The sequence below is a fragment of the Artibeus jamaicensis genome, unplaced genomic scaffold (assembly GCF_021234435.1).
Source record: "Artibeus jamaicensis isolate MK-2021 breed Jamaican fruit bat unplaced genomic scaffold, CSHL_Jam_final scaffold_461, whole genome shotgun sequence".
Classification (NCBI taxonomy): domain Eukaryota; kingdom Metazoa; phylum Chordata; class Mammalia; order Chiroptera; family Phyllostomidae; genus Artibeus; species Artibeus jamaicensis.
In genome coordinates, this window is record NW_026522045.1 from 16517048 (window position 1) to 16534316 (window position 17269).

The 17269-nt window shown below is 37.4% G+C and overlaps 1 protein-coding gene across 8 annotated transcripts in view; it reads left to right on the forward strand.

Annotated features, from left to right (window-relative positions):
* Nucleotides 1-17269, forward strand: part of FMR1 (fragile X messenger ribonucleoprotein 1) — a 75597-nt gene that overhangs the window by 7537 nt on the left and 50791 nt on the right. For all 8 annotated transcript variants that reach the window (XM_037148539.2, XM_053657485.1, XM_037148542.2 and 5 more), the window contains exons 2-3: nt 12134-12186; nt 16415-16508. In XM_037148539.2, coding sequence (XP_037004434.1) covers nt 12134-12186; nt 16415-16508 — 147 coding nt within the window. The remainder of the gene's footprint in view (nt 1-12133; nt 12187-16414; nt 16509-17269) is intronic.

Here is a 17269-nt window from a genome sequence, read left to right on the forward strand (position 1 = left end):
TAAGCACTTGAAATGGGGCAAGTATGAGTGGGAGACTGATTTTTAATTTAATTTAATTCAGTTTATTTAAATATAGTCACATATGGCCAGTGGCTGCTTTGGTGGACAGCACAGTTTTACACAAGGGGAGTACTATTGGCAAGATACCTGATTTAACAACAGTAGTTCTTCACCCAGCTGTAATAGGTTCTGTTAACTAACTAGTGGGTTTCTATATCCGGACTCTCCAGTATGGATTGAAAACAGTACAGATACTGATATGAAAAAAATCTGTGTAAGTGGACCCATGCAATTAAAATCTATGCTTTTTTTAAATTAAAGATTTCATTTATTTTTAGTGAGAGGGAAAGGGAGAGAAAGATAGGGAGAGAAATATCAATGTGTGGTTGCTCTTCATGCATCCCCTGTTGGGGACCTGGCCTGCAACCCAGGCATGTGCCCTGACTAACAGTCGAGCTGGCAACCCTTTGCTTTGCAGTCCGGTGCTCAATCCACAGAGCCACATCATCCAGGGCTAAAATCTATGTTGTTTAAGGGTCAACTGTACTTCCAAGACATGCAAACAAAATTTGAGAGAAGGGTGAGGATGGAGGCAGTATCCCTTCTTGGTAAATAAGAGATCAACTCCCAATAAGAGTTTTGATTTTAGTTCTTATCCCACCCATCAAAAGCAGATTGTTAATTTGTTATTAGTGTCATGTGAATAGAGAAAAATGGGGGAGAGGGATCTGTTCTTCCCATTTTCCATAATTTTGGGGATTTACTTGATAAATCTAAGAGCAACCACTTCCTGCAGAATTAACTCTGAATCAAGCCATTCTGTTCCTGAAATAATAGAAGGAAAAGAACCCCTTAAAACACTGAGGCCGTGAACCCTTATGAAGTCTAGTATATCCTGAAAAGTCATGATCACTCTCAGTATGCTGTAGAAATTGTTCATGATTTAAATATCTCAGGGTAAACATAAGCAAGATCAAAGTAATAGGAAGAAAATATGGATCCCCCCTTAAACTGGCAACTATAAACCTTTACGCATGTGTTTAAGTTAGAAATAATAATATAACCATGTTGGGTATAGCAGAGCACCTAGATTCCATTTTAAGTCCATCTTGGACTCACAAGAAAACTTCCTTTAGTATAGCTTTGCATTTATTTTTTAAAAAAACATAATTGCAGGAGTTTGGTATCTCTATTTATGTATCTTCAATATAAATGTTTTCCAGGGCCCTGCCTCACTTGCCATTATTTTTGTTAGGAGCAGCTAATTAATACTTGCCTGATAAGTTTTCGTTTTGTGTATTTGGTTGTTTCAGTTTCTTTTTTTTAATATATTTTATTAATTATGCCATTACAGTTCTATTTCCCCCTTCAATCCCTTCCACCCTGCACACCCCCTGCCCCAACATCCCCCCCTTTAGTTTATGACCACGTGTCTCAAGTTCTTTAGATTCTATATTTCCCATACTATTCTTGCCCTCCCCCCTATTTTCTACCTACCACTATGCTACTTATTTTCTGTACCTTCTCCCCCCTTCTCCTTCTCCCACTCCCCTGTTGCTAACCCTCCATGTGATCTTCATTTCTATGGTTCTGCTCCTGGTCTAGCTGTTCTCTTAGTTTGCTTTTGTTTTAGGTGTGGTTCTTAATAACTGTTGAGTTTGCTGTCCTTTCACTGTTCATCTTTTTAATCTTCTTTTCCTTAGGTAAGTCCCTTTAACATTTCATATAATAAGGGCTTGGTGATGATGAACTCCTTGAATTTGATCTTATCTGAGAAGCAGTTTATCTGTCCTTCCATTCTAAATGAAAGTTTTGCTGGATAGAATTCTTAAAAAACATTCTCTAACTTCCAGCCTTTAAAGATATTTGCATTGAATCACTTGTTTTGTACATTTATTGTGCACCTACTATATACCAGAAATCGTGCCGGTTAGTGAGGATACAGAAGTTAAAGAATGGTCTTAATCTAAACTAGTTATGTTCCCAATATCCAAATTAATCAGGGTTTACCACTGTTTTCTTCTAAGATTTTCACACTTCTTTCTTTTTAAATTTTTTATTGTTGTTCAAGTACACTTGTCTCTATTTTCTCTTCCCTCTACTACTTTCCCTTGCCCCATTCACATATACCTCCCACACTCAATCCTACTCTCCTTTGGCTTTGTCCATGGGTCCTTTATATATGTTCCTTGACAACCCTGCCCCTTCTCTCCCCTTTATCTCCCTCAAAATAAATAACTGACAGTAACCAGAGTCAAAGGGGAGGCCCTTTGACTCTGGTTACTGTCAGTTATTTATTACAATGCCTGTGGTTTTATTTTACTTCTTCGTTTTGTTGATTAAGTTCCACTTACAGGTGAGATCATATGGTATTTGTCTTTCACTGAGTGGCTATTTCACTTAGCATGATACTCTCCAGTTCCATCCATGCTGTCGTGAAGGGTAGGAGCTCCTTTCTTTCTGCTGCATAGTATTTCATCATGTAAATGTACCACAGTTTTCTGATCCATTCATTTACTGATGGGCACTTAGGTTTCTTCCAGCACTTGGCTTTAACAAATTCTGCTGTTATGAAGATTGGGGTGCATAGGTTCTTTTGAATTGGTGTTTCAGGACTCTTAGTATAATCCCGGCAGTGGAGTTGCTGAGTCAAAAGGAGTTCCATTTTCAGTTTTTTGAGGGAATTTCATACTATTTTCCACAGTGGTTGCACCAGTCTGCATTCCCACCAACACTGCACTAAGGTTCCCTTTTCTCCACGACTTAATCAGCACTTGTTTGTTGATTTGTTTATGATGGCCATTCTGACCAGTGTGAGGGGGTATCTCATTGTGATTTTAATTTGCATCTATCTAATGGCTAGAGATGCTGAGCTTCATTTCATATGTCTCTGGGCCCTCTGTATGTTCTTGGAAAAGTGTCTTTTCAGGTCTTTGCCCATTTTTCAATTGGATTGTTTGTCTTCCTGGAGTGGAGTGGTGGGAATTCTCTATATATTTTGGAGATCAAACCCTTGTCTGAGGTAACATTGGCAAGTATATTTTCCCATATGTTTGGTTCCCTTTTCATTTCACTGATGTTTTCTTTAGCTGTATTGAAGCTTTTAATTTTGATGCAGTCCCATTTGTTTATTCTTTCCTTTATGTCCCTTGCTTTAGGGACATATTGAAGAAGATATTGGTGCATGGAATATTTGGGATTTTCCTGCCCATGTTCTCTTCTAGGACTTTTATGGTGTCACAGGTTATATTTAAGTCTTTTATCCATCTTGAGTTTGTTTTGGTGTATGGTGTAAGTTTGTGGTTGAATCTCATTTTTTTGCATATACCGTATTTTTCGAACAGCAAGACACACTCCCCCTTCCCAAATTTTGGAGGAAAATGGAGGTGCGTCTTGTAGTCCAGTTGTAGCTTTATATTAACATTGGTGAAATATTATGTTATTTATGTTATTGATGTGGACACCTGCTTGCAGTGCCCGCGGCATCATGGATGAGATATAAGACAAATTCACATGGACTACTGAGTCCTGTGGAGGAAAAGGGATGGCACAGCTACTCCCTCAAGGGGAGAGCACTGCACTCGCTTACCTAGACAGACTTTTATTGGGTTTAATTTGCGCAGGAATACAGGTACATCCCTTTAATCATTGTCAGGTAGTAAGGATCAAACAGTAGATAGCATACAAAGAACTATTAGGGCTTCTTCTGAGTCAGGGTCTATCAGCTAAAAGGCTACAAAACTTTGGGAAACAAATTCATTTCCTGCTCTAACCTTTTTCATTTAACTAAGGGCATTCTTAGCAAAGCAGGTTCCATAGGATTTTACATCTTCTTTCTCAGGCCTGATCTCCCGGGGAGCCCGCCCTGTTCTAGGACAGGGCTGCACTGCCCTCTGTCATTGTTTCAGGCTTAAGTCAAGCAGAGGAGGCAGGATAGCCAAGAAATTAGGAGACTTCTTGCAGACAGAATGAGGACTCAGGCTTTGCCAAAGTTGAGGGGCGAGGGTCCATCACCCCCTTTCTCCATAGCCCCCCAAGTCCTTCCCTGGGGCCTCCATATGATCATGCCTGTCTTAGGTCGTTCCCCCCCTTGGGGAATCTTACCCATCATTGGCAACTGATCGAGCATCTTTCAAGGATGAAGGAACAGAAGCTGCGCTTCTGCCAGGGAGATAAGCTTGGTCTCCTTAGTGGCTTATGGTCCAAAGGTTGCTCACTCAGCCTTAGCCATGGGTGGGGGGGTTACAGCTCCTGAAACCAGGCAGGGCTGTTCCCAACATATTATTAAATATTTTGCCACATTTTTTGCTTCAATTTGTTCTTCTATTTTCCTCTAAAACCTAGGTGCATGTTATGGTCCAAAAAATACGGTTGCTATCCAGCTCTCCCAACACCATTTGTTGAAGAGACTATTTTTACTCCATTTTATGCTCTGCCTACTTTGCAGCATATAAATTTACCATAAAAATATGGGTTTATTTCTGGGCTCTCTATTCTGTTCTATTAATCTATGCGTCTGTTCTCATGCCAGGATCAGACTGCTTTGAATATTGTGGCCTTGTAATACAGTTTGAGCTCAGGTATTGTAAAATCCTCCTACTTTGTCCTTCTTTCTCAAAATTGCTTAAGCTATTCAGGGTCGTTTATGGTTGCATATAAACTTCTGAAATATTTTTTCTATATCTGTAAAATATGTCCTTGACATTTTAATAGGAATTACCTTGAATGGATAAACTGCTTTGGGTAATATGGACAGTTCGATTATGTTAACTCTTCCAATCCATGAACATGGTATAAGCTTCCATTTATTTGTCTCTTCCTTAATTTTTTTCACTGTTGTGTAGTTTTCTGAGGACAGGTCTTTTACTTCCTTGGTTAGCTTTATTCCTAGGTAATTTTTTTCTTTGTTGATATAGCAAATGAGAGTTTTTTTCTGATTTCTGTTTTTGATATTTTGTTGTTGGTGTACAAAAATGCCTCTGATTTCTAAATATTGACTATGTATCCTGCTGTTTTGCCAAATTCACTTATTAGGTCGAGTACTTTTTAGGTGGAGTCCATAGGGTTTTCAATGTATGCTATCGTGTCACCTGCAAACAATAACAGTTTTCCTTCCCCTTTCCATTTTGGATGCTTTTATTTCTTTTTCTTGTCTGATTGCTGTTGCTAGGACTTCCAATACTATGTTGAATAGAAGTGGTGAGAGTGGACATGCTTGTTTTGTTGTCATCTTAGTGGGAAATCATTTAGTTTTTGCCTGTTGAGTATGATGTTGGCTGTAAGTTTCTCATATGTGGCCCTTATTATGTTGTGGCATGCTCCCTACTTTGCTGAGTCTTTTCATCATAAATGGGTGCTATACCTTTTCAAATGGTTTTTCTGCATCTATTGATATGATCATGTGGTTTTTGTCTTTCCTTTTGTTTATGTGATGTATTATGTTTATTGATTTGTGAATATTGGACCATCCTTGCATCTCTGGAACCAGTGCCACTGGATCATGTTGTATGAGCTTTTTAATGTATTGCTGGATATGGTTTATCAATAATTTGCTGTGAATTTTAGCGTTTAGGTTCATCAGAGATATTGGCCTGTAGTTTTCTTTCTTTGTTGTGTCTTTATCTGATTTTGGGTTTAGGATAATGCTGACTTCATAAAAAGAGTTTGGGAGTCTTCCATCTTTTTGGATTTTTTGGAATAGTCAGAAGGCTAGCTATCAACATTTCATTAAATATTTTGTGAAATTCTCCTGTGAAACCATCTCTTTTGGAGTTTTTGTGTACCAGGAATTTTTTTTTTTATGACTGCCTCAATTTTACCAGCTGTTATCAGTCTGGTCCTTCTTTCTGCATCTTCTTGATTCAATTTTGGAAGATAGCATTTTTCTAGAAATTTGTCCATTTCACTTAGGTTTTCAAATTTTGTGGCATATAGTTGTTTGTACTAATTTCTTACAATGCTTTGTATTTCTGTGATATCAGTTATAATCTCTCCTCTTCCATTTCTGATTTTATTTATTTGGGTTCTCTTTTTTCCTTGATGAGTGAAAGGCTTGTAGAATTTGTTTGTTTGTTTGTTTGTTTGTTTGTTTTTTTACCCTTATTGAAGAACCACCTCCTGGATTTATTGATCCTTTGAGTTGTTCTTTTAGTCTTTATGTCATTTAAATCTGCTCTCATATTGATTATTTTCTTCTACTAGCTCTGGGCTTTGTTTGTTGTTGTTCCTTCAGTTCTAGTAGATGTAGGGTTAGGTTGCTTATTTGAAATGTTTCTATCTTTTTCAGATAGGCCTGTAGTGCTGTGAATTTCACTCTCAGATCTTCTTTTGCTATGACCCATCGGGTTTTTTTTTAATATATATTTTTTAAATTTAATTTATTTACCTTTAGAAGGGAAGGGAAGGGAAGGAGAGAAATATCAATGTATGGTTGCTTCTGGTGCATTCCCTGCTGGGAACTGGCCCCTGCTGGGAACTGCCCTGCAACCCAGGCACGTGCCCTGACTGGGAATCAAACTGCGATCTTTTAGTTCGTAGGCCTGCGCTCAATCCACTGAGCTACACCAGCCAGGGCTGTCCCATAGGTTTTGGATTGTTGTGTGTTCATTCTCATTCGTTTCCAGAAACTTTTGACTTCTTCCTTTATCTCATTATTAAATGATTCATTGTTTAATAGCATGCTTTTCAGTCTCCATGAGTCTGAACTTTTATGTGTTTCTTTTCCTTTAGGCTTGTTTTTAGTTTCAAGACCTTATGCTTGACATGATTTCAATTTTCTTGAATTTTTGAGATTTGTTTTGTGTCCTAGCATGTGGTCTATCTTTGAAAATGTTCCATGTGGATTTGAAAAGAATGTCTATATTACTTTTTTGGGATGAAAGCTTCTATATATTTGTATTAGTTAAGTCCATTAAATCTAATGCATCATTCAGTTCCACAGTATCCTCGTCGATATTGTGGTGAAAGATCTATGGATTGTTGATAGTGGGGTGTTAAAATCCTCTTCTATAATTTTGTTGCTATCTGTATCTTTCTTGATGTTCTCCAAGAATTTCCTTATATATTTGGGTGCTCCAGTGTTAGCTGCATATATGTTTACAATATGTATGTATGTCTTGATGGATTCTTTCCTTGAGTATCATGAAGTTTTCTTCTGTGTCTCTCTTTTTTTTCAAAAGATTTTATTTATTTATTTTTAGAGGGGAAAGGAGGGAGAGGGGGAGAGAAATAGCAATGTACGGTTGCTTCCTATGTGTCCCCTGATGGGAACTGACCAGCAACCCAGGCATGTGCCCTGACTGGGAATCAAACCGTGGTTGTTTGGTTCCCAGGCCTGCGCTCAATCCACTGAGCTACACCATCCAGGGCTCTTCTGTGTCTCTTTTTATAGCCTTTGTTTTGATGTCTATTTTGTCTGGTATAAGTATTGCTACCTTGGCTTTTCTTTATCTGCATCTTTGTGTGGAATATTTTTTCAGCCCTTCACTTTCAGTTTGTAGATATTTGTTGAGAGTGGGTCTCTTGTAGGCAACATAAATGTGGGTCATGTTTTCTTATCCGTTCAAGTTACCCTGTGTCTTTTGATTGGAGCATTAAACCATTTACATTTTAGGTTATTATTGACAGGTACTTGTTCACTGCCATTTACTGCCTTTTGTACTTGTGTTCCTCTCTCTCTCACTCTTTTTCTTACTCTTTTTAAGCAGTCCCTTTAGTATATCTTGCAGTGCTAGTTTGGTGGAGATTATTCTTTAAGCCTTCTCTTGTCCGGGAAGCTCCTTATTTGGCCTTCCATTTTAATTCAGAGCCTTGCTGGATAGAGTAGTCTTGGTTACAGTCATTTGTTTTTCATTACTTGGAATATTTCTTGCCATTCCCTTCTGACTTGGAGCGTTTCCATTGAGAAGTCAGCAGTTAGTCTTACCAGGGCTCCCTTGTATGTTACTTCCTGTTTCTCCCTTGCTACCTATAAGGTTCCCTTTTTGACTTGGAATTTTGCCATTTAAATTATGATGGGTTTTGGAGTTGGCCTCTTTGTGTTCCTCTTGATTGGGACCCTCTGTGCTTCCTGGATTTGTGTGACTTTCTCATCAAATTAGAGACATTTTTCCATCATTACTTTTTCAAACAGGTTTTCTCTTCCTTCTTTGACTTCTCCTTCTGGTATCCCTATTATATGAATATTACTACATTCCATGTTGTCCTGCAATTCCCTTAACTGCTCTTTATTCTTTTTGAGTCTTTTTTTCTTTCCTTGTTCTTTCTGAGAGTTTTTCTCTATCTTGTCTTCCACCTCACTGATTCTAACCTCTGCTTCATATAGCCTGATTTTGATTCCTTCTGCTGTGTTCATCAACTCAGAAATTATATTTTTCATTTCCTCTCGGTTCTTGTTGATAGTTTCTTTGTCATTTTTGATGCTGATACAGTTTTCAGTAAGTTCCCTGTAGCTTCTCTGTAGCTTTTGGTAATTCTCACTGTGTTCATTGAGCTTCCTTATAACCATTGTTTTGAACTTAGTATATGATAGTTTACTTTCCTTTATTTCATTTAGTCCTTTTCTGAGGATTTCTCCTTTCCATTTGATTGGTGAATGTTTCTTTGTCTTTCCATTGTTTGTTAGACTTCTTGTTTGCTTCTGCTTCTTAAAGTGATATGTTCTGGCACCTTCTCTTTGTGGTGTGGACTTCTAAGGTAGAAAACCTGTGAGAGTCAGTGGTGCAGTCTCATTGATCTCCTGAACTTGGTGCTCTTGTGGTGCCTTTATGCCATTTATTTGGCTTCTTTCTGGATGTAATTGGTTTTTGGTTGTTGTTGGGTACTTCTCTCCATCTTTTTGACTGATATTCACTCTGCCTACCATGTATTATGTGCTGTTGTGCTGGTGCTGCCAGAACAAAACAGCTCAGTCCAGGAAGCAAACCCACACAGACAAAAATATCTCCCTTCCACAATCCCACTATCACCTGTAAATGACCCAGTATTAATAAGGATGTAAGGAGATTAAGAGTATTATAAGAAAGAGTAAATATGAGATGAACTACTTAATGAAAATTAAGGGAGGATAGAGGGAAGAGGTCCAATAAGAGGTGGGAGTCAGAGCAATGCAAATAGAGAAAGTAAAATTTACATCATGAATATAAAAGGGTATGGGGAAGCCAGAATATGCTCAAACTTGATGGACAAGAAATGAATGTTAGAAAGCTATACAGGAAAGAAAATATCACCAATTATGTAGAAGACTACAGTGGATTTTATCTCAGTAGCCTTTAGTATTTACCACTGTTTTTTCTTTCTGGATCAACCTTTGGTGATGTCAGATGTTGACCCTGTCTGATCTTAGGCAGCCTGTTCCAAGACTGCCAGGGATCTACTATCTGTGGCTGTTTCCTTCAGTTGTAAATCTAGTCACTCAGCAGTCACCCTAAATCCTCATAGGGTGGGGCAGAATCCCTCTTGGGGTTGAGTCCATTATTTCCCCTTACCCTGCTGCTACTTGGAGGGGATTGGTCTGCATGAGCACATGGCTGCTGCCATGTGGGGGATGACTCAGCACCAGATTCCTCCAGGCTACTCTCTCAGCTTTCTCCCCAAAGCTTTTGTCCCTAATCTCTCCTCAGACGTCTTTAGCCCACTCTGCTCCCACCTTTGACACTGCCCAGGGTAAGTGGCTGCAAAGATAATTTGTGCGTTGGCCCTTTAAACAGCTCTTGGCATCTCCAGTCATCCATCTCTGGCACAGAGAGCAACCCTGCTGCTTTTTGCCACTGGTTATCTGTGTACTTTTTGGGCTCTGGTGCTCTAGGCTGGGGATCCCAGCTTAGGGTTTAAACCCCAGACTTCTCAGGGGGATCCAACCAGTTGCTTAATTATCCCTCTGGCTCTGCTGCCTGTGGGTGCCCAGCCAGCCCTTTAGAGTCTCCACTGCACTCCTTACCAAACAGGTTGAGCTGAAGCTGAGTATTCTGTCTGTCCAAGTTCATAAGGCTTTTCTCTCACTATTGTTCAGTTGTTTCTTCTGGGTGATTTCTCCACAATTTAGTTTTAATTCCAGATTGGTCCTAGGATGAAGTTAGTGTGACTTCCATTCACTCCTCTGCCATCTTGCCGCAGCTGAGTTCCTTTCTCTTACATTTAGGTCTCTGATGTATTCTCTTAGTTAATTTCTGTGTATGGTATGAGGTAACGGTCAAATTTTATTCTTTTATATATGGATATCCAGTGGTCGAGTTTGTTGAAAACAGTATTCTTTTTCCTATTAAAACATCTTGGCTTTCTTGTCTACAAAGGATTTATTTCTACTACACCCATTTCTCCAATTCTAAGCCTTTGTTCCTGCTGCCTTTTATGCCTTGAATGCCTCCCCATCCTTTGCTCTCTTTTGTTATGCTAATTATTTCTTTTAAAGTTTGATAGGAGCCTGACCTTCTTGTGGGTCTTCCCCGATCAACACATACACACACCTTCCCTCCAACACATAACTTTCCTCCACATCTAGCATAGGGACCCCTTAGACAATGATTCACTTAATAACTGTTCATTGAGTTTTTACTAGGCACTCTGAAGTCCAACAGTACATAAAATAAAACCTGTTATCTACCCTGCTCCTGACCCCAGAAGTTTGCTGTTAGTGGGAAAATGGGCAATAATAATAAAATGTAGTAAATTCATAGTAGGGATAAACATAGGATGCTGTAAGAATGCAGAGGACAGAATTTCACTTAGTCTTCAGGGTTTTCTCATAGGAGGTGAGATCTGAACCAAAACCTAAAAAGGCCAGTAGGAAATTTGGAAAGAAGGAACATTTACAAAGAGAGGCCCAAGTATTTTAGCATTGCTGGATCAGAACCTCCAAGGATGTTAAAGATGAAGCTTGGAGAGATGAGTAGTGGGACCAGGTGATAAAGTGCCTTTTACAGCCAGAGAAGGAGTTTGTCCACAATCCTTGCAGGCACATAAAAACCCTGTGAAAGAAGAAAAACATGTGCAGAACAAATTTGAGTAAGAAGCTTAAATCTTGCCCTGGCTGGTGTAGCTCAGTGGATTGAGCATGGGCCTGTGAAGCAAAGGGTTGCTGGTTCGATTCCCAGTCAGGGCACATGCCTGGGTTGCAGGCCAGGTCCCCAGTAGGGGACACATGAGAGGCAACCACACACTGATGTTTCCCACCCTTTCTCCTCCCCTTCCCCTCTCTAGAAATAAATAAGTAAAATATGTTTAAAAAAAGAAGCTTAAGTCTCTTAAGCCATTATAAAATGAATTAAGATATAAACGTGTCTTTATGCTTTATTCTACTTTAATTGTCAAAACAAAACCAAAACCTCCTGCACCTGCTAAAAAACAACTTTACAGAATTACGGACAGCATGCTGGTGAACAAAGTCTTGATAATTAGTGATTTCTTGTGTTATGTCATTGTATAGAATTACAGACTTTGTGCTGATTAAAGAATTGTCTGTAATGAGCTATCACTTTTGTTATGTCTTTCTGTAGATTATTGGCAATTATATTACAAGATTTAAAAGATTTAAACCTCTGTACTTTATATTACTACTTTTTTCTCCAAGTGCCTCTGAGATTGAAAATTTAATTAAAATGTGGTAATTGGACTTTTTAGCCACATTAGCAGCAATATTGTTGTTAAAGAAAATGTAGTATACTTGTGTATACATAGATTTTCAGCTATATTTAGTAATTTATACTAAAATTTTACTAAGGAGAAAAAGATAGGTTACAACAGATCTATACAAGTTGACATACAGCTCTGGAACAAGTTTTATAGTTTCAAATAATTGTAGCCTAAAGTATGCCTTCAGCTTTGCACTCACTACCAGCATCGTAAGTTTCATTTACTGTGTCTCTCCCTCTGTCTGCCTCTCCTTCCCCTCTCCTATTATGTACAGAACTCTGGAGCACTTTGTTCATGTTTTGTTTTAACTAATCAATATTTCTAGGGCCTAGCACATAGTACGTGTCTTCATATAGGTGTGATTCACAAATGAATTATCCCCACAAAGTTACAAACTTTCATTTGAAACTCCATTATATTCTTAAACATGAAATGTTTGGTATCTGTAAAATTTTTAAAAAACGATCTTCAGGTTTAGAAGTTAATTTAACTTTTTTTTTTACAGGCATTTGTAAAGGATGTTCATGAAGATTCAATAACAGTTGCATTTGAAAACAAGTAAGTGTCTTGATATAATTTTAGGTTCGGGTTCTTTTATATTTTATGCTAATTATTCTTTTTACTCCTCATTAAAAAAATTAAGCCTAGTTTGAGTGTTTTCCAGGAGTGGATCTTCATGTTACTAACCAGGAAGTTCCTAAACAGTTCCACATTAAACCAATGGAAAAACTGTTCCAAGACACCTCAGAGATCCTGTTTGTATAATTTTGATCCTTACATCTCAGTTTCCTTGAATGTGAAAAAAGAAACCAGCTCCTTGTGTATTAGTAACTGAGAGTTTGTATAGGAATATTTGTAATTGTTAAAAGATTAAAGTGAATGGATTCATGGGTATTAAAAATTGGCATGAATTTTATAACATTAAATCTAAAATCAGTGGTATTAGTTTTCTATTATGTTTTTTTTAACTTTATTTTTATTGTATTGCAGATGTCCCCATTTTCCCCTCTTTTGCCCACCTCCACACAGTCTTTGCTCCCCTTCCCTCAGGCCATCACTTAGTATATTTTATTGGAAATAATCATGTTTACCCATTAACTTATATTTTATCTTTTTCTTATATTTATAATCAATAGTAGTGGTAACTGAAATTTTTTGCTTTCTTCTGCTAGATGCATAAATAAACATAGGCCTAAGAACATTAGCTATATGAAAGCATCAATAATATCCATATTCACATTTTATTGGGGGAGACCAGTCTCGACTAAAATTTTTTATTATTATAGTCCACATTCTGTACCAGTTTCAGATGTACAGCAAAGTGGCCAGGAAATCACACACTTTACAGAGCGGTCCCTCCAGTGTCCCAAGGACCCACTTGGCTGCACACAGTCATTATGACACTGTATTCCCTATGCTACAATCCATATCTCTATGACTATCCTACAACTACCAATTTATATTGATTAATTCCTTCACTCTTTTCGTGCAGTGCTCCTACCCCTTCCCTTCTGACAAACTGTCATTCTGTTCTCTGTATTTATGTTGACTAAAATTTTTGATTGCTAATAAAAGGCTATTTTCAGAGTAGCCATTCAAGATTGTAAAGTATAATAAACTCCTTTGCCAAAGTATAGATGTGGTCATAATCTTAATGAATCTTAATTTTACTGAACTCTGAAGAATCCTCAACAATTATAATATTTTGGCTCTTATGTACCAAGGGAATTAATAGTATAACAAAAGCAAATTACAAATTTATAGAGAGAAGAAATAGATTAGTGATTGCTTAGAAATGGGGGAATAGGGAGCCACAGCTAAAGACTATAATGTTTTTGAGGTAATGAATATGTTCTAAAATTAGCTGGTAACAGTTGTACATATCTTTTAATATACTTAAAACCATTAAGTTTTACATACACTTAAGTGGCTAGATTATATGGTATGTGAATATGTCAATAAATTTGTTAAAATATAGTATCTGAGCCCTGGCTGGTGTAGCTCAGTGGATTGAGCACGGACCTGCGAACCAGACAATCGCGGTTCGATTCCCAGTCAGGGCACATGCCTGGGTTGCAGACCAGTTCCCTGCAGGCCAGTTCCCAGCAGGGGACGCTCGAAAGGCAACCATACATTGATGTTTCTCTCCCTCTCTCCTTCCCTTCCCCTCTAAAAATAAATAAATAAAATATTTAAAAAAATATGTATATAGTATCTGGAGCCCTGGCTGGTGTGGCTTCGTAGATTGAGTGCTGGCCTGTGAACCAAAGGGTCACCTGTTTGATTCCCAGTCAGGGCATATGCCTAGGTTTTGGGCCAGGTCCCCAGTAGGGTTCGCGTGAGAGGCAGTCACACACATTGATTTTTCTCTTCCTCTCTCTGTGCCTTTACCCTCTCTAAAATATAAATAAATAAAATACTTAAAAATATATAAAAATAATAGTATCTGGCCCAGACACACTGTAGTTAGATTGTTTGCAGATTCTTTTACCTACGAATAGAACAAAGTAGAGTCCTATGATGCATGAAATACACTTAGGGGGATAGAGATAAAAATGATTTAGTGTATCCGACCCTACTCTTAGCTCTAGACTAATAATTTCTGTCCAAATTACAGAATACCTCTCTCTGAATAGAGCCTATAGTTCCAAATCTGCCTCTTTGTTTTTTCTGGTATCTATATTTATACTCTACACAACAGCATCACACCTCTTATGGACAAATCTTTGATAACTTGGAGAGTAATTTTTTTTCTTGTAATTATACTCTTTACCACTTGTTCCCATCACTAGGTAAACAGTTTCCCCTAAAAGAGTTACCAAAGTTATCTTTATTTGCCACTCTTAGTTTTTCCTGTAGTCCCTAATCTAGAGTATTAACACTAAGCAGTCATTTTCTCTTCATTTAAGAATATCTTTGTTTACATACTGATTTATCACATCAGCTCTCTTATTTTCAATCAGATTTCTACTATAAACATGAAATTATTATGTCTTTGGACCTCCCTCCTACTTCTCTCATATACCATAGCTGTATAAATGTTTCTCTTCAAATGATCTGTCATGTGTGGAATTTGAAATAAACTTTTTCCTTGAGTTCATGAAATATGTTTGAGAGTCAACACTGGGTTTAAGCATATCACCAGGATTTGGTAGGTCCCTACCAAAGTAGTCTCTTTGCCCTTCTTTGTTTTCTTTTTGTTTTTCTTTTTAAAAAACCCTAATATTTTATAAAACTTCAGGCTATATTTACCCTTTCTTTTAATTAAAACTTCCTATTACAGTGATACCAAATTATTTTAGATGCCTGTTTTTTTTACCTTCCCTACTCCACATTTTTTTTTATTGGTTGAGTTTTTAGAGGGGAGGAGAGAGAAAGAAAGAAACTTTGATTTTTTTCCCCACTTACTTATACATTTATTTGTTGATTCTTGCCCTGACCAGGGTTCAAACCTGCAATCTTGGCATACAGGGACCATGTTCTATCAACTGAGCTACCTGGCCAGGGCCTTCACATTTTTTGAATAAAGAATTTGAATTTTTATCTTTGTACATGTAAGACTTAAAAATAATCGTTCCTTATTTGAACTAAGAAAATAATACTGTGTATTATTATTTGCTTTACCGACCAAATTTATCAGTGAATTTGTAACATGTTAAAAGATGAAAGATTTGTATGTTCTGAACAGAAGCAGAGGATGTAACATGTTAAAGTCACTATTTTTTCAGTTAAGTTTAAAAAGGCTTTTCTGAGGTAAAGGCAGTTTTTTTTTTGTTTGTTTTATAGTTTTCAAGTGTGTATAATTCAGGGAAAGAGTTCAATCTAATATAGGCCCTAATCAGATTTCCACAAATTCTGACTGACTTACCGACCCTCCTGTCTTATATAATAGCTCTTCTTTTTTTTAAAAAAATGCACTTTTTTCTGTAGGATTTTACTAAGAAAGCTCTTTAGTTAAAAACAAGCAAAATAAAAATGCAGATGACTGCTCTAGCAGTTGAATCCTCCAGTGTTTTTGCAAAGATTCTCTTTTAGTGTTTCATATCATTGTGTATATAATAGAATAATTTGGGGTTTTTCAAAATTGTATCATGTCATTTTAAATTAAAGACATAGTTAACTTAACCAAACTCCTATAGGCTGTCTCCACTGGGTTTCGGTGGTTTAGAAGACCCCCACCAAGGCCAGTGCATGCTGGTAGGTCATACTGATCAGCAGTCAGCTATCCATGGCAAGAATTGACCACCTCGTGGGATCTAAAATTTAAATGGGGAAAAGTGAGTTCTGAATTGCTAATGTGCTGACTGCCCCATTTTGCTTGGGAATTAGGGGGCATTTAGTGCCAGTTTTTGTGGTAACTGGAATGTGGTTAAAATTCCTTTGCAAGTAGAAGTCTGGTGATGATATTACTAACACTTAATGATACTAACATATTTAATTTAAGCATCAAAGGACATTGCTGTTGTGGCTTTACATTTAGAACTCTTAGAGGTTGGAATTATTGAAAAAAAGGCTCATTTGGGAAATTATAATGTTGATCTGTTATGTTTAGAGAAATATTCCAAATAAAAAACTACAAGGCTGTTGTGCTGCATGCAGACTTTGTTGAAGTGTCTCTATGTTGCCCTTAAGCCCTACTTCCCAAAATACTGACAGTTTTAAAGCATTTGCTTCTTTAAATCAGATTATCAGAGGGTCATACCTAACCATAGTTGATGGTATCATGGTCATTGTTTCCATTAAACCGAAAAGCTGGTTAAATAATCGTGTGTTTGTTTATTTGCAGCTGGCAGCCAGAGAGGCAGATTCCATTCCATGACGTGAGATTTCCACCACCTGTAGGTTATAATAAAGATATAAATGAAAGTGATGAAGTTGAGGTAAGTTTCTCATGTCATCAAGTTATTAAACACTGAAGTAATGGGAGCATTTAAATTGCCTATGCCTTTTGTACCCCTTTAAAACTGCCTTGATAATTTTAGCTGTGATGGATATCAGCCTTTGACTGAGCTGTCTTAATAATGATTCGAAATAATGCATAATGCTTAAATTTGGCTGCCTGAGCAGCAGTCTGGGCATGTCTTAGAAAGTCACCACTCATTTCTTTTGCCCACTATTACTTATTTTTTCACTTTCCTCAATCTCTGAATCTTTGGATTAGGAAAATTAGTCTTATAAAGGAAAAAAATCATGACTCTGTAATAGAGCTTCATCATAGGATTTGTTTAAGTAGTAGTAAATCCTCCTGGTATATTTTTAAAAAGTCATCTATGAGTTTTAGTATGTACACATATAGGTAAAACATCTTTTCACAGGGTATGCTGTGAACCAACAGCTCATGTGCCATTGATGTGTTTGACTGAAAAGTGCTGTGGAGATGTAACATAATTAACAGAAACATTGTGTTAGTGCTTTAGCTAGTTAATGAAAATTTGGGGTTGGGTGGACTTTAGGCACTTGGGTCCAGTTTATATTATAATTGGTCTCTGTAATTTCCTCTCTTTCCTCCCCTGTCACACACTCTGTTTTAAGCTGCTTCTTTCTTCACAATGCCTTGTTAGTAGTTGCAACTTTATGAATATTTGTGGTATTAAGGAAGCGGCTAAGTAGACATTTGTACAGGTAAGGTTAAATGTACTAG